General features: G+C 48.5%; 1 protein-coding gene across 5 annotated transcripts in view; it reads right to left on the reverse strand.

Annotated features, from left to right (window-relative positions):
- ece1 (endothelin converting enzyme 1) overlaps nt 1–26,812 on the reverse strand; it is a 27,841-nt gene continuing 1,029 nt past the window's right edge. For 2 of the 5 annotated variants that reach the window (XM_077007685.1, XM_077007682.1), the window contains 18 exons: nt 22,148–22,234; nt 20,510–20,645; nt 14,838–15,050; nt 14,249–14,373; nt 11,246–11,392; nt 10,890–10,955; nt 9,302–9,490; nt 8,992–9,134; nt 8,141–8,255; nt 5,996–6,106; nt 5,574–5,672; nt 3,579–3,656; nt 3,274–3,377; nt 2,958–3,068; nt 2,749–2,816; nt 2,401–2,591; nt 1,970–2,065; nt 1–1,846 (listed from right to left, as the gene is read on the reverse strand). In XM_077007685.1, the coding sequence (XP_076863800.1) occupies nt 1,670–1,846; nt 1,970–2,065; nt 2,401–2,591; nt 2,749–2,816; nt 2,958–3,068; nt 3,274–3,377; nt 3,579–3,656; nt 5,574–5,672; nt 5,996–6,106; nt 8,141–8,255; nt 8,992–9,134; nt 9,302–9,490; nt 10,890–10,955; nt 11,246–11,392; nt 14,249–14,373; nt 14,838–15,050; nt 20,510–20,645; nt 22,148–22,234 (2,256 nt within the window). In that variant the 3' untranslated portion in view covers nt 1–1,669. Of the gene's footprint in view, nt 1,847–1,969; nt 2,066–2,400; nt 2,592–2,748; nt 2,817–2,957; nt 3,069–3,273; nt 3,378–3,578; nt 3,657–5,573; nt 5,673–5,995; nt 6,107–8,140; nt 8,256–8,991; nt 9,135–9,301; nt 9,491–10,889; nt 10,956–11,245; nt 11,393–14,248; nt 14,374–14,837; nt 15,051–20,509; nt 20,646–22,147; nt 22,351–22,511; nt 22,648–26,812 lie in introns of those variants that run through there. The other 3 variants (XM_077007686.1, XM_077007683.1, XM_077007684.1) reach the window with 3 other exon arrangements.

The following is a 26,812-nucleotide window of genomic DNA, read 5'->3' on the forward strand; positions in this document are numbered from 1 at the left end:
TAAATAATTTAAAAAATCACTTTAATGTGAATATTAATTGACCGTTTTCTTGTGTGTTCTGCACCCTAAAAAAATTTGCTGGTTCATTTCTATCACCTTCCCCCTCTCCTTTTAACTAAAGAGAGGCGATTAATTCAATATTGACGTGGGCTAGGCACGGCCTAATCTTGGGCTATAGCAGCGACCAATGACGTGCAGGGCTGAGTGTGTCTGAATCTCAGTTTTCATATCCGAAGAAAAGCGCGTGCCCACCTCTTGGCAGGGCAGAGTCTGTATCTGTGGGACAAGCGCGCATCGCGTGTCAGGTTCCCACTGTGCCTGCGGATCTCAGTCCTGTGGTCTGAAAAAGAACAAAGTAATCCAGAATCCGCGGCTCCTGCTCTACGATGATGTATGAATCCTGACAAAATTCCAGAAATTCCACCAAATGCAGCCATTCAGGACCAAGTCAGTTCACACACTTTCACTACAAACAAGGTTTCAAATATTGCAGTGCGTGCTAGACTTGTCCTCTGGTAATAAAATATGCCATATTCAGTGTCAGCTTACGTGCTCCCAAACAAAATCAAAATTACAATATTGAAATAAGAAATGAATGACAAAAGATGACCAACGTCATGTTAAATCTCATGAGAGATGGATTATTATAATGGTCAGATCTATTTTAAAATGAGTTGAGATTTACTAAAGCACTTTGCATATGTTGTGGTGTTTTAGAAAATCTCATAACCTCAAAACATGCAAAGTAATAGAAGCAAACTGTGTAACGTGCAAATGTAGTAACTCACTGAATGACAGGATTCTGACTCTGTTGTGCAGTTACTGTTTGCACAAGAGAAGTGACTTTATGTGCATTTGTGCTCTTTATGTCTTTACAGTTATTTTTTCTGGATTCTGTGCTAAACCCTATTTGGAGAAAAGTCTCATGCCATATTTCTGTAATGTAGTGTGAGCAGAAGGTTGAGGTTTCACTTTGGTGTAAATCACGGCTTGATTGGTTTAAACTGTTATCTACTGATCCCAGGCCTGAAGGCCACACTTCAGCTCCTCCTGCTCCTGGCACACTGGAGAGAATGATGAAGCCCTTCAAGTGGGAGTCCGAGCAGCTAAAATGCCAAACAGCTCACTGCAGGTGTGGTGCTGAAGCCTGAAGGCCACTGATATTACCCACATGAATCATGGATGTGTATTTATATATATATATATATATATATATATATATATATATATATATATATATATATATATATATATATATATATATATATATATATGTGTGTGTGTGTGTGTGTGTGTGTGTGTGTACACATACAATTTAACATAAGAAGAAAATAAATATTAGCCTCAGAAAATAAGCACACGATAAGCAATTATGTATTTACACAACCTGATTACCAAAACTTTCTCCGCGTGAACCAGGTTTCCAGTGTTTAAAGAGTTCCATCCATATTCCCTCATTACAAAGCACATTTCAACATATCCTGCCTGAAGTAGAAAAAAGGCCCTATCAAAACACAAACATCTCCACACCCGCCAGCTTCTGCGGCAGAGAGAGGAGCTGGGGGTGGGTAGGCGGGGCCAAGGAACAGTCTTCTCCCAGCTCCACCCAGGGGGCGGGCAAACAGCAAGCCCCATGCCACAAGCCAGACTGTCATGGGGGGTCATGGGGTCACCAGAGTTCACATTTACGCTTGGGATTCATGGGAGAGTCTGTCGGGCAGCCGAAGTGCTTGGAAAAGTCGGCGGAGTTGGAGACGGTGCCGATGACCCGGAAGCGGGACGGACTGTGGGGGTCCGTGATCACGCCTTCGTGGGAGCTCTCGGGGGTCCGCACTGAGCACCACACCTTCATGGTTACCACAACAAAAACAACAACAAAAGCAGTAAACAAGCTTGGACACGTGCAGCGTGAGTGAGACGTCGGTGTAAACGGTGGACGTGCAGCAGGATAATGACAAAACAGACAAACCTGAGCAAATCCCACAAAGAACAGCTGAGGGTTTGTCATGCCGAGCGCGGGCAGAAGCTGCTCCTCGCCGTTCTTCCAGACCCAGTTCTCATAGGCCTGCGCACACAAGACAGTGACACATACTGTAAGTAGCCCACATCATATCCAGACCACTCAGTAAGGCATGTTAAAGCAGGCCTCAGGCTTCCAGTCAAAAGCTCGCCCATCGCCTCATAGTGTTCACCTCGCCCATCCACATCAGAGCTCACAAAACTGTTCAGAAGTGGTATGTCTGCCGGTGAGGGTCGTGTATGTGAATGTGGGTGGGGAGCCTTTGAAAAGACTGCTGACAGAAGCCCCACCCCCAGAAAGCCCCCAGCTTTACCTCAATTAGAGGGCACAGGTGCTCTTCTCCCCCCTCTGGTAGTTACATTGGCGGGGTGTTGACCCACCTTAAACGCAGCTTTGAGTCCGCCATTGTCCGCGATGTTCTCGCCCAGCGTGTGTTTGCCATTCAGGGGCTCGCTGTTGATGTTGTAGTGGTTGTACTGTTCCACCATGCACTGGGTCTGCTGCTTAAACGCCTCCACGGAGGAGTTCTTCCACCATGATCGCAAGTTCCCGTCCTTATCATACCCCCTCCCTGGCACACACACACACACACACACACACACACACACACACACACACACACACACACACACACACACACACAAAACATATTCACACATAAGAGAGATATTAGGTTATAATATGTTTCGTATTAGTTATCATAATATTATGGGTTAATATGAGGATACCTTGGTCATCAAAGGCGTGGGTCAGTTCATGGCCCATTACTACACCAATACCCCCGAAATTCAGAGCCCTGGAGGGAGAAAAGAGTCAATAAACAGTGCACCAGTATCTTCTCACATGTTAGGATGATGATGCCAGGAGATGTGGAGGTTGCTCCACCTCTGTGGTGTGTGGGTGTAGGATGCTTGTAGGTGTAGGAGACTCCTCTTACTTTGGCCATGCGTGGTTGTAGAAGGGAGACTGCAAGATGCCGGCAGGAAGCACTATCTCATTCTTGGTGGGGTTGTAGTAGGCGTTCACTGTAGGTGGAGTCATGCTCCATCTGTCAGGTGGAGCGTGAGAAAATTGAGCATTTGGAACAAACTTAAGAATTCAAACTTAAGAATTCAATTAGACTCAAATGCATTTATTACCATTTAAACATACATTCAGTCAGGTGTGTCTAAACCATTGACTGTGTGTGTGTGTGTGTGTGTGTGTGTGTGTGTGTGTGTGTGTGTGCGCGCGTGTGTGTTGTTGATCCTTACTGGTCTCTGTTGGGTGCTTTCCTCAGCTGGTCAGCTGTTACCCGTCCAGAGAAACTGTAGTAGTGCATGACGTTCTGGAAGTACAAGTCTGATACGACCTCCAACTGACACACAAAACAACATTAGAGATTAGAATTTTAGTTTTTAGTGCTTATATTATTAGTAGTATTTTTAATAATATTATTACTGTCAATGATAATAATGATAATAGTAATGGAGCTTTAAATAAGATCAGTGGAATATCATTTCAATTTAGAATTTATTTAGTGTAGCAGAACCAGTAATGTTATATATTCTGTACTTACATCATTGAACACTTTATCAAGCTCTTTGGGATCCATTATGAACTTTGGGTAGCCTATCATATTGTATATGGCATCTGCCTAGAGGAGATGATCGATCAGTTAGGGTCATTCACTATACAACTTACCAGCAGGTGGCACTATAGTGCATGAGAGTGTATTGTAGCTTAATGTTCCAGTACATAACGTAAACTAATTAAGCACAATTAGCACAATAAAATAACAATGAGTTAAATAAAGTTCCACATATATTTAATTCAGGTCTTTCAAATAATGACAAGTGCAAACATCTAGTTCAATGGTGGAAAATTAAGATACATTTTTAACATACAGCCATTTTGTTCCTGCGTGTCATGTGCTGTGTGCTTTGTCATGTGCTTTGTTCATTGGGCCTTGAAGAACCGTACCACCGCATGGCTTAGTACACTTAGTACACTTGCAGGAGGTGCGGGAGGCAGAAAGGGTGGAGAATGGGGTGGGGAGGGTAGATGAGGGGGTGGCGGTGAGATGGGCGAGGCGACGGAGGAGCTGGGGGTAGGTGTAAGGGTGGAGGAGGGTGGAGGTGAAGAGGTAGGTGTAGAGAGGTGTAGAGGGTGGTGGAGGGTGGAGGTGAAGAGATAGGTGTAGAGAGGTGTAGAGGGTGGAGGAGGGTGGAGGTGAAGAGGTAGGTGGGTGTAGAGGGTGGAGGAGGGTGGAGGTGTAGAGATAGGTGTAGAGGATGGAGTTGGAGGGTATGGAGAAGGTGGAGGTGTGGAGACAGTGGAGGAGGATGGAGGTGAAGAGATAGGTGGGTGAAGAGGGTGGAGGAGAGTGTAGGTGTAGAGATAGGTGGGTGTAGAGGGTGGAGGTGTAGAGATAGGTGTAGAGGGTGGAGCAGAGTGGAGGTGTAGAGATAGGTGGGTGTAGAGGGTGGAGGTGTAGAGATAGGTGTAGAGGGTGGAGCAGAGTGGAGGTGTAGAGATAGGTGTAGAGGATGGAGTTGGAGAGTATGGAGAAGGTGGAGGTGTGGAGACAGTGGAGGAGGATGGAGGTGAAGAGATAGGTGGGTGAAGAGGGTGGAGGAGAGTGGAGGTGTAGAGATAGGTGTAGAGGGTGGTGGAGAATGGAGGTGTAGAGAGGTATAGAGGGTGGTGGAGGGTGGAGGTGAAGAGATAGGTGGGTGAAGAGGGTGGAGGAGAGTGGAGGTGTAGAGATAGGTGTAGAGGGTGGAGGAGAGTGGAGGTGTAGAGGTAGGTGTAGAGGGTGGTGGAGAATGGAGGTGTAGAGAGGTATAGAGGGTGGTGGAGGGTGGAGGTGAAGAGATAGGTGGGTGAAGAGGGTGGAGGAGAGTGGAGGTGTAGAGGTAGGTGTAGAGGGTGGTGGAGAATGGAGGTGTAGAGAGGTATAGAGGGTGGTGGAGGGTGGAGGTGAAGAGATAGGTGGGTGAAGAGGGTGGAGGAGAGTGGAGGTGTAGAGATAGGTGTAGAGGGTGGTGGAGAATGGAGGTGTAGAGAGGTATAGAGGGTGGTGGAGGGTGGAGGTGAAGAGATAGGTGGGTGAAGAGGGTGGAGGAGAGTGGAGGTGTAGAGATAGGTGTAGAGGGTGGTGGAGAATGGAGGTGTAGAGAGGTATAGAGGGTGGTGGAGGGTGGAGGTGAAGAGATAGGTGGGTGAAGAGGGTGGAGGAGAGTGGAGGTGTAGAGATAGGTGTAGAAGGTGGTGGAGAATGAAGGTGTAGAGAGGTATAGAGGGTGGTGGAGGGTGGAGGTGAAGAGATAGGTAGGTGTAGAGGGTGGAGGTGGAGGGGTGGAGGGTATGGAGAAAGTGGAGGTGTGGAGACAGTGGAGGAGAGTGGAGGTGAAGAGGTAGTTGTAGAGGGTGGAGGTGAAGAGGTAGTTGTAGAGGGTGGAGGTGAAGAGGTAGTTGTAGAGGGTGGAGGTGAAGAGGTAGTTGTAGAGGGTGGAGGTGAAGAGGTAGTTGTAGAGGGTGGAGGTGGAGCGTAGAAAGGCTTAGCTCTCACCTTTTCTTTGGCTGCTTTCTTGGTGTCATCATCCATCCAGCCCACGTGCTTCAGGCTGTCCTCGAAAGCCCCTTTGATCTCAGACACCATGTGTTCAGCCTGGCAGATACATGACGAAGGTGGGAGGGGTTAGCACCTGCAGTGGGCGGGGTTAGTATTTACAGACAACACCAGAAGCTTCAGAGCCATGAACAGCTTCATCCAGTTGTGCAGTGCCCCACATGACGTGACTTAGACAGGAAAGCCCACAGTGTAAATTAAACAGGGAAATTAAAATTTTTATTACCATAATAATCTTTCAATAATCTGCTATATTCCGTATTAGTCAAGTTCCCTTTATTGAGCACTAGAGTAGTTATTATTTGTTAATTAAGAAATAAATGTGTAATTGAAATAGTTTTAAAGCATGCAGGAAGACACACAAATGCTTTGCTGTCTTCCGTGAAGGTTGCTTTGACGAAGAGGGCTCCTAGTGCGAAGCCCAGAGCACTGTCCGTGTCACTGACGCATAGCTTCCACCGGGGGGCGCAACTCTGCAACACAGCAAACACAACAAACACACCGGGTTAATCGCGGATGTCGCGTACTCTATGCGCTGCATGTGAGTCTCCAACAGGGGGCACTCACTTGCATCCATTTAATACTGTCAGAAAAATAAATTCAACAGGTACGGGCAAATATTAAAGCTCCATCATTTAAGGCAAGAGGACACGCGCAATTATATTGATATCGCCCTTTTGCCCTTTTCAATCACTTTACGATTAACACAAACACACTTTTACATCCATTCTTGTGTAGGAAGTCCAGAGCTGATATGCAGAAAAAGAGGACCCCTCAGCGGGGGTGGGGCGTTGGGGGGGCGGGGTTAGCCACTCGTCCTTCTCCCTTCTCACTAAAGTGAAACAAACGGAGTAGGGGAGGGCGGGACTAGTTTCTGAACGAATGTAAGCTTCTATGTAAGCTCTAGAAAAACAAAATCCCGGAAATTTGTTGTGAATTTTTTAAGCTTAAAAAAATCAGGACATGTTCAGATAAAGAGAACATGTTCGAGTAAAAGAGAATGTTTGGTCACCCTAGTCTTGTGCTGGTTACGCAGAGGTCCATATGTCCATCTGTGTCCCTGCAAAGCTGCACGGCTGGACAGTTTCAAAGAACACTGGTGTCAACTATCAACCTCTCACTCTCTCTGTCTTTACCATCAACCTCTCACTCCACTCCCTCTGTCTTCACCATCATCATCTCACTCCCTCTGTCTTCACCATCAACCTCTCACTCCCTCTGTCTTCACCATCAACCTCTCACTCCCTCTGTCTTCACCATCATCATCTCACTCCCTCTGTCTTCACCATCAACCTCTCACTCCTTTCTTCACCATCAACCTCTCACTCCCTCTGTCTTCACCATCAACCTCTCACTCCTTCTCTCTTCACCATCAACCTCTCACTCCCTCTGTCTTCACCATCAACCTCTCACTCCTTCTCTCTTCACCATCAACCTCTCACTCCCTCTGTCTTCACTATCAACCTCTCACTCCCTCTGTCTTCAACATCAACCTCTCACTCCCTCACGTCACCATCAACACACATCCACACAGACACATACACCCACACCTTCACAACCCACCCCTCCCACACACACACACACACCACCCCAAAATAAACATACCCATGCAAACACCCTCCCACACGTACACACAGCAACACATCCCCACATTCTCAAACACCACACACACACACACACACACACACACACACACACACACACACACACACACACACACACACACACACACACACACACTCACACACACACACACACACACACACACACACACACACACACATATACAAGCAGTGGCGACTCACAGCCCCTTGCTTGTTTTCTCAGCCTGACCTCAACGGAAGACAAGTCCAGAGAAACAGAACCCTCTCCTGATAAGACTCCAAGGAGGCCGGGCCTGCACGCCACATACCCAGGGGCTCAGAACTCTCCACTATCCCACCAAAACACTCCACTCTCAAACCCAGTTCTTTTCAGCTCGGCTCAATTTCACTTGCAAACTGAACTTAAGAAACAAACCCCGAGGGGCCGTGTTGTGTAACTCAAGCCACTTCCGCTGTTATTCCTCCCTCCATGTCTTCGCTCTCTCCAACACAGCTGGGACACTTCATGTCACTCTCGGTTCTCCATCACCCAATCAACTGTCTGCTTAATAACCTTAACGACCATGCAGCAGACTCGGTGGTGTCATCAGACACTTTGTCTAAGAATCAGACGTTAATTCCTAATCATCGTTGCAGCAGGTAAATGTGCTCAGGGATGATAACTAACCACAGCAGCAGGAGCACAATAGAGAGAAAAAAACAGAGAGAGAGAGAGAGAGAGAGAGAGAGAGAGAGAGAGAGATAAAGGAATTGGGACAGACAGAAAGAGAGAAGGAGAGAGAGAAAAAGACTGAAACAGGGCAAAAGAGGGAGGGACATGCAGAGAGATAGAGCTGGGGAGATTAGTAGATTACTGTTATCTGATTGGCCTGTGTGAATGTCTGTGGGAGTGGCTTTCATCACCTTCTTGGTGCCGTACATGACTTCAAGGAAGCGCTGTTCTGCCTCCTGGAACCTCTGATCTAGGATAGACACCATCTTCCTCACCACCTTCATGATCATGTAGTTGTTCAGAGTGCTGTGATTGGACACAAAGATGAATGCATGTGATTCATCACAGGCTTTATTTCAGACCAGGCCTGAACAACACATCACTCCCTAATCAGATGACCAATTTCACAATAATAAACTGAGATGGCAGAAGGTGGCACTGTGCAAACATAACCATATTCCATATCAAAAGTATTAAAAAAATTCTGCACAATGAAACATAATCTATACAAGAGTGAGCGAGACCTTTCTGGGCGTGGCCTGCTACCAGGCATCTCGCCGTCACTTCACTAGCAGGTTGTTGTTAGTGCTGGATGCGTACTGAACATGTGCGGTACAGGGCAGATGGAGAACTACACTGAGCATGTGCGGTACAGGGCAGATGGAGAACTACACTGAGCATGTGCGGTACAGGGCAGATGGAGAACTACACTGAACATGTGTGGTGCAGGGCAGATGGAGAACTACACTGAACATGTGTGGTGCAGGGCAGATGGAGAACTACACTGAGCATGTGTGGTGCAGGGCAGATGGAGAACTACACTGAACATGTGTGGTGCAGGGCAGATGGAGAACTACACTGAACATGTGTGGTGCAGGGCAGATGGAGAACTACACTGAGCATGTGTGGTGCAGGGCAGATGGAGAACTACACTGAACATGTGCGGTGCAGGGCAGATGGAGAACTACACTGAACATGTGTGGTGCAGGGCAGATGGAGAACTACACTGAGCATGTGCGGTACAGGGCAGATGGTGTGCTACCTCTTGCTGGTGCTGCTAATGAGCTGTGAGACTTTCTGCAGGTACTCTGTAGCGTAGAGCACAACGGGCTCCGAGTCGTTCAACGCCACAGGGGCAAACACGGCTCTGAGGAAGGGCATCCAGTCAATGGCAGGAGCCAGAGTCTGTAACACACACACACACACACACACACACACACACACACACACACACACACACACACACACACACACACACACACACACACACACACACACCAGCAAGAAATCAGGTTTTTCAGTAGGTAGTCACTGCACAGAGTCTTTGCCAGTGGTGTGTGTGTGGAGCTCACCGTCAGCTCTCTGGCCTGGATCTTGTGGTATATATGTTCCTCGTCCCTGCGTTCCTCCAGCGGGACGGTGATGTTGGCCAGAGTCGTCTCAAACGCCACAATCTCCATCATCAGGGTGCGGGACGTCTCCTCAGACCCCCCCAGCAACACGCCCAGTTCAACGAGGAAGTTCTGATATGCTTGCAGATACTGAGTGTAATAGAAACGCCAACAATCACATGGACCATACTCACAAGGGCCAAACTCACATGGGCCAAACTCACATGGCTCATACTCACATGGCCCAAACTCACATGGGCCATACTCACATGGACCAAACTCACATGGACCAAACTCACATGGGCCATACTCACATGGACCATACTCACATGGCCCAAACTCACATGGGCCATACTCACATGGGCCAAACTCCCATGGGCCAAACTCACAAGGACCATACTCACATGGGCCAAACTCACATGGGCCAAACTCACAAGGACCATACTCACATGGGCCAAACTCACATGGGCCAAACTCACAAGGACCATACTCACATGGACCAAACTCACATGGGCCATACTCACATGGACCATACTCACATGGGCCAAACTCACATGGGCCAAACTCACAAGGACCATACTCACATGGGCCAAACTCACATGGGCCAAACTCACAAGGGCCAAACTCACATGGGCCAAACTCACAAGGGCCAAACTCACATGGGCCATACTCACATGGCCCAAACTCACATGGGCCATACTCACATGGACCAAACTCACATGGGCCATACTCACATGGGCCAAACTCACAAGGGCCAAACTCACATGGGCCATACTCACAAGGGCCAAACTCACATGGGCCAAACTCACAAGGGCCAAACTCACATGGGCCATACTCACATGGGCCATACTCACATGGACCATACTTACATGGACCATTGGAACACAATCAGAAAGCCTTACAAATAAGTCATAGGAGTAAAGCTTTAGGTCGGGCCAGCTTTCATGGATTCTGTGGCATAGTATTTTCACTGGGGGTGAGCTAAGGGATGTAATATTACTATAAATCTAAGGACTGATCCACTCTCTCCTCAGGTGTTTACCAGCATTCTTCTGTACAGCGCTGTTGTCCAACACCTAATTCTACAGCATTTAGTAAACAATTTATACAAAGCGACTTACTTACAATTGTGACCAAGCACAATATAATAATAATAATATAATTCAGTAGGGCAGTCAAGGCGTGGTGGTTAGGGAACTGGTCTTGTGACTGGAGGACCGTGGGTTCAATACCCAGGCCTGATGCCATGACTGAGGTGCCCCTGAGCAAGGCCCTTAACCCTCAATTGCTCACTTGTATAAAAATGAGATAAAAATGTAAGTTGCTCTGGATAAGGGCGTCTGCCAAATGCCGTAAAATGTATAATGAATTCAGGTTTAAGGGCCTTGCTCATGAGACTAACAGTGGCATTTTGGCAATATTGGGGCTAAAACCAGCAAATGTCAGATTATTAGTCTTAACTGCTGCACTGTGCATATCCCTTGAACCCTAGATCTGCAGCTTTGAAAGAGAATTATGTCCTTGTTTTTAATCATTTATACCTACATACCTTCTCATTGGCTGTCTTGTTCAGGTAGTATTCTCGGGACGGTAAACCCAGGCCAGACTGGTCCACCTGAAAGAAAGTCCAAATATGTCTTTAACACCTTTAGCCTGACCTTTATCCTGACCTTTACCCTGACGTTTATACTGACCTTTAGCCTGTCCTTGCATCTACAGCAGATTTTATATCTGATTTATACTGCAAATATCAAAAACAGGCAGCAACACCAATATCTGTACACACACCATAAATGTGCAGAGAGCAACAGGAGATCTGAACCGGCCAATGCTCCACGAAGATGAGGAGCGAAGCAGAAAGAATAATAGGTCCTGGTGTGGACTGCAGCAGAAGAAGTCACGCACCTGGATGATGTTGCTGTTGGAGCTCTTGGAGTCTGTGCTGACGAACACACTGAAGAACGGGGAGGTGCGGAACTTGGCAGACACGCTGCGCAGAACCTCCTGGAAGTTGTCCTTGTCCCAGCGGCTGGTCAAGGCCCAGCCTCCTGTCTGAGGAACATGGAGGAGGTGAAGAACTACAGCACAACATCAATGAGATCCAAGAGTGAACGACGACGAAGTAACCACACCACTACTACACTGCACAGTGTAGTAACAACACCACTACTACACTGCACAGCATAGTAACAACACCACTACTACACCACGTGGTGTAGTAACCTCACCACTACTACACTGCACAATGTAGTAACAACACCACCACTACACTGCACAGTGTAGTAACAACACCACTACTACACTGCACAGCATAGTAACCACATCACTACTACACTGCACAACATAGTAACAACACCACTACTACACTGTACAGTGTAGTAACAACACCACTACTTCACAGCGTGGTGTAGAAACCACACCACTACTACACTGCACAGCATAGTAACAACACCACTACTACACTGTGTGGTGTAGTAACCACACCACAAATACACTGCACAGCATAGTAACAACACCACTACTACACTGCACAGTATAGTAACCACACCACTACTACACTGCACAACATAGTAACAACACCACTACTACACTGCACAGTGTAGTAACAACACCAATACTACACAGTGTGGTGTAGTAATGACACCACTACTACACTGCACAGTGTAGTAACTACACCACTACTACACAGCGTGGTGTAGTAACCACACCACTACTACACTGCACAAGGTAGTAACAACACCACTACTACACTGTACCGTGTAGTAACAACACAACTACTACACTACATGGTGTAGTAACCACACCACTACTACACTGCACAGCGTAGTAACAACACCACTACTACACTGCACAGTGTAGTAACAACACCACTACTACACTGCACAACATAGTAACAACACCACTACTACACTGTACAGTGTAGTAACAACACCACTACTTCACAGCGTGGTGTAGTAACCACACCACTACTACACTGCACAGCATAGTAACAACACCACTACTACACTGTGTGGTGTAGTAACCACACCACAAATACACTGCACAGCATAGTAACAACATCACTACTACACTGCGTGGTGTAGTAACAACACCACTACTACACTGCACAGCATAGTAACCACACCACTACTACACTGCACAACATAGTAACAACACCACTACTACACTGCACAGTGTAGTAACAACACCAATACTACACAGTGTGGTGTAGTAATGACACCACTACTACACTGCACAGTGTAGTAACTACACCACTACTACACAGCGTGGTGTAGTAACCACACCACTACTACACTGCACAAGGTAGTAACAACACCACTACTACACTGTACCGTGTAGTAACAACACAACTACTACACTACATGGTGTAGTAACCACACCACTACTACACTGCACAGCGTAGTAACAACACCACTACTACACTGCACAGTGTAGTAACAACACCACTACTACACTGCACGGTGTAGTAACAACACCCCTATTACACTGCGTGGTGTAGTAACCACACCGCTACTACACTGCACAGAATAGTAACCACACCGCTACTACACTGCACAGTGTAGTAACAAAACCACTACTACACTGCACAGCATAGTAACCACACCACTGCTACACTGCACAGTGTAGTAACAACACCACCACTACACTGCACAATGTAGTAACAATACCACTACTACACTGCACAACATAGTAACAACACCACTACTACACCACGTGGTGTAGTAACCTCACCACTACTACACTGCACAATGTAGTAACAACACCACCACTACACTGCACAGTGTAGTAACAACACCATTACTACACTGCACAGCATAGTAACCACATCACTACTACACTGCACAACATAGTAACAACACCACTACTACACTGTACAGTGTAGTAACAACACCACTACTACACAGCGTGGTGTAGTAACCACACCACTACTACACTGCACAGCATAGTAACAACACCACTACTACACTGTGTGGTGTAGTAACCACACCACAAATACACTGCACAGCATAGCAACAACACCACTACTACACTGCGTGGTACTACACTGCACTAGCATAGTAACAACACCACTACTACACTGCGTGGTGTAGTAACAACACCACTACTACACTGCACAGCATAGTAACCACACCACTACTACACTGCACAACATAGTAACAACACCACTACTACACTGCACAGTGTAGTACCAACACCACTACTACACAGTGTGGTGTAGTAATGACACCAATACTACACTGCACAGTGTAGTAACAACACCACTACTACACAGCGTGGTGTAGTAACCACACCACTACTACACTGCACAGCATAATAACAACACCACTACTACACTGTGTGGTGTAGTAACCACACCACAAATACACTGCACAGCATAGTAACAACACCACTACTACACTGCACGGTGTAGTAACCACACCACTACTGCGCTGCATGGTGTAGTAACCATACCACGACTACACTGCGTGGTGTAGTAACCACACCACTACTGCGCTGACTGGTGTAGTAACCATACCACGACTACACTGCGTGGTGTAGTAACCACACCACTACTACACAGCATGGTGTAGTAACCACACCACTACTACACTGCACAGCATAGTAACCACACCACTACTACACTGCACGGTGTAGTAACCACACCACTACTGCGCTACCTGGTGTAGTAACCATACCACGACTACACTGCATGGTGTAGTAACCTCACCACTAATACACCACAGGCTGGATAGTTCTAATGTAAGAGAATTACTCTACCCTTAAACTCGAAGGGACCACTGATGGTTATTTGTTTTAGTTCCTGAGAGTTACTGCGAAAAGCTGTCCCTGGATCAGTGCATGAAGGCCTTAATGTGTTAATGACTGACTCAGCAAAACTGTCCCTGGATCAGCAGGTGGGGGCCTCACCTTGTTAATGAATTCCTGCAGTGGCTGGGCTCCCAGCTTTTCGATGTTGGCCTCATTCATGCAGGCCTGGTAGTAGCGCTGGGCCTTCTGCTCAGCCTCAGACAGACCCTGCTTCTTAGTGTTCTCTACACACACACACACACACATACACACACACACACACACACACACACACACACACACACACACACACACACACACACACACAGTCCAGATTCAGTCCTCTAACTCTCCTCCAGAGGAAATGCTGAGCTTAACAGGTCATTAACAGGTCAAATTTACATCTATACTTTTAAAAGTGTCTTAGTTATTCTAGCTTTGATTCTGGGCTATTAGCATAAGGATTTCTGACATCAACAAAGCGTTATTGTGAGTGGCTCTGGAGCACAGCCCATGATGACAGCTGTTAATGCAAATGTAATGGAAATGGTAGCATGTGACATTCTACTCAGAGCAGTGCAGCCGTTGTGTTAAGAATGTAGTTTTCCACACCATCTTTCATATGAGCGGGACACTGAGCTGCTAGCTGTACGGTGCAGTGTACGTGTGGTGAGAAAGTCGCACTAGAGACATCTCCACTTCCTCTCACCCAGCAAGTCCTTCATGACGGCCATGTTGTGCTCCCAGAGGTTATTGAAGGGGTCCCAGCGGGATTTTCCTTCAGGAAGTGGGTTCTTCTTCACCCAGCCACCACAGGCGAAGCTGTAGAAGTCCTGGCAGGGATCCACGGAGCGGTCCAGGGCGCCCACTACGGCGGCGGCTACGCTCACACACTCCTCGGACAGACAGAGCCTCGCGTGTGCTGCCAAACAGATAGCAGATCAATGAAAACACCGTTAACTCTCAGTTTAAAGCCATTTTTCTCTCACTTTCCTGCAGACACAGCACTAAGGATGAAGCTGTTTCGAAACGTCTCTGTCTCATTCAGTGGGAGAGGGCATTGTGCATGTCAGGGGGAAAGGATGGCCATCTTCAGCTCATCTTCCTTGAGGTGTGGACCGAAGTACAGTAAGAAATGCTACAGCAGGCCAGAGAATGAAACCACAGCTAAAGCTCTGCTAGCTGTCCTGCGCTGCAGGCTACATACTGCCCCGCAAGGCAGTATGTGTGTGTGAGGAATATCTCCTCCGCTCCTCTCCATCATCTCCTAGGACACTGAGGCATCTGGATCCACTCAGGTCGGGATGGCAGTTTCTGAGAAGTGAATGGAGCTTTCCGGAAATCAGAGAGAGAGAGTGAGCACATGAGAGAGAGAGAGAGAGAGAGAGAGAGAGAGAGAGAGAGAGAGAGAGAGAGAGAGTGAGAGAGAGAGAGAGAGAGAGTGAGAGAGAGAGTGAGAGAGAGAGTCTCACATAGACTGACTTTAGGGATAATAGTAGTCACGTCTTATGTGTCACTCTCTATTTTCTTCTCCCTCCCCAGCACACACACACACACGCACGCACGCACGCACGCACGCACGCACGCACGCACGCACGCACACACACACACACACACACACACACACACACACACAGCCACACGAACACAGCCACACGAACATAAGCATTTCACTTTTGTAAAATCAACAAGTATCTCTTCTACTCTCATCCATGGCCGGAGTGGGCCACTTATTCAGCCCGGGAGTTTCACGCGCAAATCCGGCCCAAAATTATTTTTCCATCCCAATCGGCCCAAACTAGAGATTGACATGAGCCGGCCCATCGGGAATCCTCCCGAATCTCCCGATTAGCCACCCCGGCTCTGCTCTCATCTCTCAAAGTACTCAAAAGCTGTAACTGGTGAAGGTGTGGAGTGATACGCTATTGACCTCTGTGATGAAATGCAGGAAGTCGAGGGAAGGAGGTTCAGCACCCCTGAGACAGGAACCTCAGCCTGCTGGGGTTGAGGTTCAGTACCCCTGAGACCCCCCTCAGCCTATGGGGGTCGAGGGTCAGCACCCCTGTGTTAGGGCCCTCTGACTGTGGGGTTCAAGGGTCAGCACCCCTGTGTTAGGGCCCTCAAACTGTGGGGGTCCAGCACACCTTTGTCTCCGTCATGCAAATGTTAGTTTTGATATTGTGAATGGGGGGGAGGTGGATTTAATCATCTAAAGGAAGAAAGAACATCACCACACTGTGTTTAATGATTGACTCTTCCAAGAAAAACATTTGGCCCAAGAAAGACACATCCTGGGCCTAATCTGCTAAGATAAAGCAGCAGGAAAGCAGAGCTAAATCAGCATAGCTGGCCCCGAAACAGAAAAGCATGCCTAAAATCTGGCAGAGGAAAGGAGAGCTAAACCAGGCTGCGCACAGCAAGTTTGATTTGTCATGCCTGGGCGACTGTGGCGGATGAATAGGAGGAAGTGGACATTTGGTATTCTTTCTGATAAAGGAAATTCATTTTACAGCCGTGGGCAGAAAAGTCAGAATGTAATGGCTGCTATATGAAGTCCAGATTCTATCTTCAATCTTGTCAAACCGAAAATACAGTAATACACACTGTGCAGTGATATAAGCTACTTCTTCGAATTAATATTCGTTGAGCTCAGATACCAAACACAGTTTTATGAGACTGATGCAGGGGGCCTATTAGCAGGGTTGGGTGGTAAAGGAATACATGTAAAGTAATATGTTACAGGATACAAATGATGTGGTGATTGTATTGCATTACAGAATAAGGCTGAATTTAGATTACGGGTACATTTTTAAAACATCGCAATTTGTCACGTAGGGCAACGCCCCCTCTCGTAGCTGTCACTCTGGGTTCCCTCACGTCCGTGTTCCCTGCCTGTTTGTCCCGCCCTGCTCGTTTATTTTGATGATTCCTCGTTTGTTACCACGCCCCTGTGTCATTGTCATCACCTGTCCCTAGTTTGTTTCTATGATATAAGTCCCGTCATTCCCCAGTCGTGTCATCCGTGATTTTGTCTACTTTGTCCATGCTGTTTCTCCGTGCTTTGTTTAATTTGTCATTCCGTCGGTTCGTGCGTTGTTCTGTCAACCTGTTTGATCCCTAGTCCGTAAGTCTTCCCTGTTCTTGTCTCAAGATGTCAGTTCGTGTTTCATGTCTGGACTGCCTGCCTGTTATGACCCATGCCTGTATGTACGACTCTGCTTTTGGTATTTCCCGTATTAAATCTCGCTCATCTCAGCGATTGTGTCCGTCTCCTCGCTCCGTGGCGCGAGCCACGTTACATAATCACGGATCTAACGAGGACACAGCGAGAGAGCGAGACTCCGGTGAGTTTAGTCGCTGTAACGAGTTGTTGGCTGCTTCCGTGCAGTTTAACTCTCATGTGTTACAGCGCGAACGAGCCGGAGACAGGAATACCCCTGGCGCTGTGGGAACAAGGAAGTCTCGTCGCAGACCAAAGAAAGCGCAGTCACTCACTGCTGGCTTTCGCGGCGAGACTCCTTTTGAGCGCTGTGAGTCTGCCCTGCTTGACGAACGCCACAGGGGTGAGCAACCTGTGGTACAAGCAGCGGGCAGACGGAGGGAATGCACAGACGAGCTTTGGCTTAACCCTCGGTCGGCTCTCAATGGCTGCTGCGAGCTCCCGACGCCTCAGAGGAGGCGGAGCCATCGCAGAGAGAGCCACCGAGGGGCGTGTGTGTCTGTGTGTTCTTCCAGGCTCAACCCGGACACTGAGGAGGAGGACCTACCGCCGCTGATCCCACCGGCTACTCCACACGACAACCCCAAGTATTTTTTGGGGGGGAGTACAAGCCACGTCGGCTTGGCGGACACGCCCCCCGATGACGTCAGTATGGTGGCTCCGCCCCCCGAGGACGTCGGCTTGGCGGACACGCCCCCCGATGACGTCAGTATAGTGGCTCCGCCCCCCGAGGACGTCGGCTTGGCGGACACGCCCCCCGATGACGTCAGTATGGTGGCTCCGCCCCCCGAGGACGTCGGCTTGGCGGACACGCCCCCCGAGGACGTCGGCTTGGCGGACACGCCCCCCGAGGACGTCGGCTTGGCGGACACGCCCCCCGAGGACGTCGGCTTGGCGGACACGCCCCCCGAGGACGTCGGCTTGGCGGCTCCGCCCCCCGAGGACGTCGGCTTGGCGGCTCCGCCCCCCGAGGACGTCGGCTTGGCGGCTCCGCCCCCCGAGGACGTCGGCTTGGCGGCTCCGCCCCCCGAGGACGTCGGCTTGGCGGCTCCGCCCCCCGAGTGCATCTCCTCACCTCAGGTTCCTGTCCCCGCTGCCCGTAGGCAGTCCGTGCCTGTTCCTGTCCCCGCTGCCCGTAGGCAGTCCGTGCCGGTTCCTGTCCCCGCTGCCCAGGAGAGGTCGTCCACGCCGGTTCCTGTCCCTGCGACCCAGGAGAGGTCGTCCACGCCGGTTCCTGTCCCTGCGACCCAGGAGAGGTCGTCCACGCCGGTTCCTGTCCCTGCGACCCAGGAGAGGTCGTCCACGCCGGTTCCTGTCCCTGCGACCCAGGAGAGGTCGTCCACGCCGGCTCCCGTTCCCGCTGCCCGCCAGCGGACCCTGCCTGTTCCCGCTGCCCGCCAGCGGACCCTGCCTGTTCCCGCTGCCCGCCAGCGGACCCTGCCTGTTCCCGCTGCCCGCCAGCGGACCCTGCCTGTTCCCGCTGCCCGCCGCCCGGCCGCGCCTGTTCCCGCTGCCCGCCGCCCGGCCGCGCCTGTTCCCGCTGCCCGCCGCCCGGCCGCGCCTGTGCCCCCAGAGACTGTGCTGCCCTCTCTTGGGCCTGGACTCTTTGTGCCCCCTGCTCTGCCATGTGCCCCTGTCTCTTTGCCCATGTTCCCCTTGCTCCCATGTTCTGTCCCTGGTTTTGTGTTGGTCCCAGTCCCTGTGTGTGTGCCTGTTCGTGTCCTTGTGCCCGTCCCTGTGTCTGGTTCCAGTGGTGTCCTCTCTGTCCCGGTTCCCGTGTCTGTTCCCCAGATTGTGACCCACTACGTTCCTGTCCCAGTCTCCGTCGTCCAGGCCGTGTTTGCCTCAGTGTTTACCTCTGCCCTGTCCCCTGGCCCCGCTCCAGTGTCTGTCCCCGGTCCTGTCCTGTCCAGCCCTGCTCCTGTGCCTCGCCCTGGCCCTATCCGGTCTCCCTGTGTCCCGTGTCATGCCGTGTCCCAGGTCCCTCGTCCTATTTTGTCTGGTCCTGTCCCTCCGGTCTGTCCTGTGTCCGCTGTCCCTGTCCTGTCTGCCCTTGCGTGCCCCGGAGTGGCACGCTTTGAGGGGGGGTTATGTCACGTAGGGCAACGCCCCCTCTCGTAGCTGTCACTCTGGGTTCCCTCACGTCCGTGTTCCCTGCCTGTTTGTCCCGCCCTGCTCGTTTATTTTGATGATTCCTCGTTTGTTACCACGCCCCTGTGTCATTGTCATCACCTGTCCCTAGTTTGTTTCTATGATATAAGTCCCGTCATTCCCCAGTCGTGTCATCCGTGATTTTGTCTACTTTGTCCATGCTGTTTCTCCGTGCTTTGTTTAATTTGTCATTCCGTCGGTTCGTGCGTTGTTCTGTCAACCTGTTTGATCCCTAGTCCGTAAGTCTTCCCTGTTCTTGTCTCAAGATGTCAGTTCGTGTTTCATGTCTGGACTGCCTGCCTGTTATGACCCATGCCTGTATGTACGACTCTGCTTTTGGTATTTCCCGTATTAAATCTCGCTCATCTCAGCGATTGTGTCCGTCTCCTCGCTCCGTGGCGCGAGCCACGTTACACAATTATGACGTTTCTTCTTTTCCCCCACCATTTCCAGTCGAGTGAAAGGACTGCAGGATTGCGTCGAATGCAGCCTGCGTTTGGAGAAAATGTGTGTCTATGAGTCCCTAGTCAGGGTGTTTTTTAGTTCATTTAATCACTGGAAACAGACGTGTATATGTGAGCTCTGGCGCCATTCAATCTGAATTTTTCTTATGTGAAGTCCCGTAGTCGTCACCAGATGATAAACTTCTGTTTACGCTCTAGTGGTAGTAAAGGATCCTGATTACCATCAAAAGATGTTGGTAAAATTCAAAATATGCTCACTTCTCAATGTAGTGCTACATTTAAAAATATAATCCATGTTGTCTTACCGCAGAGCAGTGTTGTTGATCAGTAAATGCAAACAAAAGTAAAAAAATAATAATTTATCATTTTAATGGTAATCCTGTCGATGTTTAAAAGGTAAAGTTACAGTAGAACATTATACCTGACGTCACGCTCCACGTGACATTCCCACGTCACCATATCATTCACCAGATCTCATTTCTATGAGCCCTTTCTCGGGAAGACATGAGGGTGTGTGAGTGTAGTGATCCTCCCTTTGCCACTCACTGTTTCGGTAGTGCACGCCCAGGGCCAGGGCGCATATGAACAATGTCAGACACAGCACCACCACCAACATGAGCCTCCTCTCCATCGGGCTCCGGAGAGACCAGCACCGTGGGCCCAGACCACGCTGCAGTGCCACCTGAACACACACACACACACACACACACACACACACGTTTAACAACTTATGTTTTGTAATAATGTTTTGTAAAACTGAACCCAAACCTGGTTTTCAGGCCCTGGGTTAAGCACCTCTCATATGCTGATACAATGTTGGGCTCTACTGTGACTGTATTACAAGATGTCATATTGGATAATGAAAATCAGATCCTTGTTGCGTCATCCCTGACATTCCCGCGTGTTACACCACACAGTTGGTCTGAGCTGACACCATTGAGGTCACAGGTGTCAACTTCCACAATTGTTCTTGATTTTAATCCCAGACTCAGTAACAATAGCAGGGAATGACAATAGGTGCTTGGTCTATTCAACCCAGAACCAGTAGCAACAGTTGTAAACCTGCACAACCATTCGTTTTGTATTTGCATCTGGTTATGACCTGAGATTCCCCATGTTCTCACAGTTCAGGCCAAACAAGCTTCCTGATGGGTTCTTCTCGGTTGTGGGTGGTGTACTGGGGTTAGCCATTACACTAGGCCAGATTAGTTTTGTCCACAATTAACTTGTAACCACAATGCCGCAGGGCTTGGGAACTAACCCTGAGTCTCTATGCCAGAGTCGCCTCCTGTATTCATACACAGCATTGAACTGTCTCCAGAGACGCTTGGTTTTACATGACATGACCCCATGCTGAGATTCTTACTTACAATATAATTTCCTGCATGAGTACAACTTGAAAGGATCAGATTTGTGTATTAACATAAGGAGATTTAAGGACTTTGCACTCACAATGAGCTGATCTACTCCGTAGGACTGCTGAGGGCAAATTCAAATAAATTACCTCTAACTTTCAAATAAACCACCTCAAATACAAAGCCAATTAAACAGCTTAGCTCATGTTAGGCCTGTGAGGATTGGGAGTCTCTCTAGGCAGCCTGTTCTTGGCATCATCTAGTTTCAGGGTCTCCTCACCACACTCACATGGCTTCTGAGTCTCAGAAGCCTCTCGGTAGGAGAGTGCAGGAGAAGAACAGAGAGTTCGGAGCTCTTCAGACCTCAAGTGAGCTTGGGAGGACATTTAAGAAGCACTTAGAGGGCTAGAGAGGGTAAAGCTTTCAGAGAAGGAAACAGAATCAGAGGACGGAGAAGGGAGAAGTATACTTTAAAACTTCAGCATCTCAAAAAGGCCTTAAACATCAAGGCTGTTTGAGCTTAAACTCGAACCTGAACGTCACAATCGTGAACACGACCAAACAACCTTGTTCTAAAAGGCAGCTAATGAAGCAGATTCTCTTTCCATAAAAATGTCTGTAAATCAATACTTTACACACACCCATTAGCAGCAGACTACCAGAAAAAAACCCAATATGAACTTATAGTGAAGACCAGGAAGAAAGTGGAATACCCCCCCCCCCCCCCCCCCCCAGAGCTTATGGTGAAGCTGTCAATGCATCTGCCCTTGTTTACACTCTCACCTTTTGTGCTCTTGGACTTAACAGCAGAGGGCAACGTAGGTCTTACCTGAACGGTGGAAGAGTGCTCGGTTCCGTCGGAGATGGTGTCCAACAAGTCCTCTTCATCTAAGGTGGCCCGCTTGTAGGACGACATCTGGGAGATTAAATGGAGAAAAGAGTTCCTCAGGGCTTCCATAGCAGGAGGAGGCTGTGGCGGGGAGGACTACGGGAGCAAGCGTGCACGTTCAGTCTGTGAGAGTCCTGGGGCTCCTGCGAGGAACCATGCCGAAGTGTCAGTGTGCGTCACATACGTTTCCCGAGCAGACCAGAGGAAACTCTGAGCTCAGCTTGTGCGAGTGTGTGTAAGTGTGCGTGTGTGTGTATGGGGGAAGGGGGGGTTTCCTACACCTCCCCCACCCTCAGTCTCGCACCTCCTCCGAGCCCGAATCATACACCTTCTCCCTCCCACTCCTATCAGCTGCCAGCTCCTCCTCAGGGTCCGAACGGGAGGTTCCCCTGGAGCATGTGCAGCTGGGGTTCGGTCGTCCACTCGGCTAGAAGCTTTGTGATTGGCCGCGTAAACAGAGCTGCCCTGTAGCCTGAACTTTCCCCCAGCAAGCGTGGGGGCGGAGCCTGCACGGGACAGGCACTTACCACAAAGAACAGGAAGGGCAGAGAACCTGAACAACAATGTGTGGGAGGGTAAGTGTGTGCGATAATGTGTGTGAGAGGGGGAGAGAAAAAAAGAAGGAGTGGAAGAGAGAGAGAGAGAGAAAGAGAGAGAGAGAGAGATAGAAAGAGAGAGAGCATGCATTCCAGAGTGTGGTTTCATTTAGAAGAGGGAGGGAATCTTCAGAACACAGGCCCCGCCTACTCTTACCTACCCATAGGACATTCCAGCCTAGAGGAGGAGTTTCTCAACAAGGACACTCCCACTCTATGTTTCCAACATTGCTGGGGTTGCTGTCACCCGATAGGCATGACAGTCATTCCTTCTTGTCTTGCTGGGATATCCCAAACAGAGGCTTTCAACACAACTGGTTCCTTCTTGTCTTGCTGGGATATCCCAAACAGAGGCTTTCAACCTAACTGGTTGAAAGGAAGCTAGGACTGTAACAGCAGCTGTATTATTTCAGTGGTCAGAAGTTGTAACATGCATGCTGAATCGAAACACTTTTCCAGGACAGATCTAACCTCTTGATTCAGTATACTCGCTGCCATGACCCCTGTGTGGAAAAGAGCAGTAGCTACCAAGGAAGTGGATCCCTTTATGGGGACAGACTACTGCTGGACACTGAAGATGGATCTTTCTAATATAGGCATAATGCTTGCACTGTACATTTTAGAACAAAAGTTTGTAACATATAATTGTTCTGTCACTAAAAAAGCATAAATGGCTAAAAACGTGCATGTTTCATGTAAGAAAAAACGTCTGTAAGAAAGGCCTATTTTCTACTGTAAACTACTACACTATAGCCTCTGCATTATGAAACTATATATGGCCTCTTCCATTATGATATTTCTATATTTCAATTTAGAGTTAACTAGATTTGAATACAGCAAAATGAGCTCAAATTTTCACCACATTATGTAAACACACAGCATTTGCATAAGCGCTCATGAAAACGTGAGTTTTCCCTGTTGGATATTTTCTCCATGGTCGTCTGTGAACGTTAGGTTTGCAGGATATCCGCTTCTGTTCGTGAGAAAGCTCTCATGGCTTCTCTCCCGGCCTCTGCATTAACACTCAAACCTCTGTGGTATGTGCACAGGCCATGCTCCCCTCAGCCGTGCTCAGGGACACGCCAAACGTAGCGACCAAATGGGCCTGTGTAGTGCTGCTGGCACTAAATCCCCTGCTGTGGTTCCCAGCTCTGACGTGGAGGCCATTATCTTTTAACCAGCACAATACTGATAGGCATTTGGCTGATTCTGCAATATCCTCTAGCCAAAGCAACTTCTCACAACCTGAAAAAGTGCAAGACATGTTGAGTTTGGGTGTTCGGGGCGGGGAGGAGGTTGTACGAGAGGAGGCCCAGGCAGAAAGAGCGTACGTTCTCCAGCTTTGTGGAAGCCAATGATCGCAGTGGCATTTTAGAAGGCAATTTAGAAGTCAATCAAAAGCGTACTTTGTGTTATTTTGAAAATACATGACTTTACATATGCCAGCTTCCAGGGAAGAGAAGGAATCCTAGGGCTGTTTTCTATATGCTGATTAGGTGGATGCAGCTAAAATGCAATCCCGTAATGTGATATGTTTTGGCAGTTTGTATATACAGACTCCCTAGAGGTCTATAAGTTTGGATATACAGACTCCCAAGTGGTCTATAAGTTGTGCAACAGTTACATGAATATCGTATTGTACCAAATTAGCATAATGCATGCAATCAGATGATAATTACAAACCCAGCAGTGCTTCTATGCCAAGTGACCGGGTAAACTGTCTGGTCTGCACATTTACTCACAGGTGTTTAGCCCTTCCTGTGAGTGTGGACTCTTAAGGCCCAGATTCTGCTGCAGTGAACTCCCCAGGCACGGTCTCCACCGCATCAGTAACCCACGCATGCATCACTGACAAAGACGACACGGTTATGGGTTCACCTGCTCGGAGCCGCTCGCCAGGCCTGATTAACGCCGGAGACCTTGGCCTTGGTGACAGAGGAAGAATGATCCACCAGAGGAGAAATGCCATGACGCGATTGGACACATCTGGTTTTCTGCTTTTTCCTTCATCTGTTCCCCCATAGCATCACATAAAGTCTTGCTTTTAACACTGATCTGAGTTTAGTTGGAGCATTCCTTCATAGCCGTGCTGGGCTGGGGGTAGTCCAAGACAACTGGTCCCAGGTCAGCGTAAAACCGCAGCTGGGGCGTGTGATTTTGGTCTCTTCTGAATGAGGTGACTTGATGTGTTCAACTGGACAGTAAGTGCACAGTATTTCAGGATTCTTGGAATCTATTGGAGTGCTACAGCTGAGCAAGGCAGGAGACCACAAGCATGCATCTGTAATTCTTTACTGATCCTGTTAATCAGTCAGTCGTTTGTGGCATGAGAGCATTCCCCTGGGATGACTGGAATGTGGTGTGTGTGTGTGTGTGTGTGTGTGTGTGTGTGTGTGTGTGTGTGTGTGTGTGTGTGTGTGTGTGTGTTTGTGTGTGGTGTGTTTGTGTGTGGTGTGTGTGTGTGTGTGTGTGTGTATGTGTGTGTGTGTGTGTAATAAAGTAAGGTCTCACATCCTGTGGTTCTATGAGTCAGATCAGGACACTTGTGGTTTGGGGGTTTTGGCCTGATTTCATAGACAGAAGCTTCTTGTTCAGGGGATATAAACACAGTTCCTGATAGCGTTGGCTGCCTCCCCAGGCGGCTGTTTCTGCTTTCAAACTATTTCAGATTGTATGAAAACATTCAGAAAAGCACTCCAATAATTATTTGTGTGCATGGCCTGAATTGTAATATCTAGTCAGGTGTAAACAGAGTAGCTTCATGGAGGGACGTGAGGTCATGAAAGCCTAATTGTATCGTGCTTGCTTCAGAACTTCATTGTCGTATCAAGGTGACATGATTCGACTAGAACCACAGTGACATCTGCTAGGAATGTGAACACTTCCTGCCTGGATCGACCGATCTGCTGTTAGCCAACTCTCACAATAGAACAGTAAATGTTGAAGAGAAATGTAAAAATTCAAATGAAAATAAATAATAACTAAAAGTAAAAACTGACTTTAAAAAAGTACAAACATTTCTGAACTGAATAGCAACCTTAATAACACTGTTATAAAAAAGGGGTGTTATTAAAAAAACAAAAAAGAAAGAGAAATGAATGAAAGAGAAATGAATATAGAAGAGGAGAGGGGAAGGACCCTTTCAGACGCGCGTTTTGAAGATGTGGTTCAGATGACAGCGTAGCCCTTGAGCAGCACGTGTCAGAGGTGATTCCAGCCTAAGGAGCGTGAAGGAAGGATTTCAAACGCTCTGTCACCCCTGAGGAAGACTTCCTGCATGCTGTACCATTTCCTGCTTCAGCCATACGCTTTATGTCAGCTAGCTGTCACGAATCCCTCTCACCCGCCATACGTCCAGACGTTACGTAAGAACGGCCCATCGGGAAAAACTTCTCAAATCTTTTACTCAGGCGTTAGAGGGCTCGGAAGGTTGCATGCAGGGGTATGTGTGCATACTCGGAACACGGTTCCCCTCCTGGAACACGTGACATAATGAAAGCTATTAATAACGAGACTGGGACGGGGCCAAGGTTGTGATCTTCGACGTCAGAAGCCCTAGACCGCTCTTGCCGCGCGTGTTTGCACTCTCAGTTAACATTCTGTCGTGCTTTCGCACGCATCAAGACTGTGACAGATCATTTGCAAACCTAGACCCCAAAATCAATCTACAACTCCAGTTTAATCCTTCTCCTCGTCCAGGGGAGAGACCATGAATACGCAACTAATCACACACGCGGCCGTCACTGTTTATCACGGGGAACTGGCTGAGCCGAATGACCCAGAGGTTCTGCGGCGCGAGGCTGACGTGCCTCAGTACATATGAGCCTGCTGGGTTTCTACCACGGCAACTCAAACATAAACAAACGGCCCAGGACATCAGTGCGTCGCGGAAGTCTATCACTTCAGCTGGAGCTGTCACTTTACCCAAACAACCCGTAGAATCTGCACCACTTCCAAACAACGTCATGCTACAAGGATAAAATGTGAAAAATACGCTTAGTTAATTTAC

This window comes from Brachyhypopomus gauderio, chromosome 1 (genome assembly GCF_052324685.1).
Source record: "Brachyhypopomus gauderio isolate BG-103 chromosome 1, BGAUD_0.2, whole genome shotgun sequence".
Classification (NCBI taxonomy): domain Eukaryota; kingdom Metazoa; phylum Chordata; class Actinopteri; order Gymnotiformes; family Hypopomidae; genus Brachyhypopomus; species Brachyhypopomus gauderio.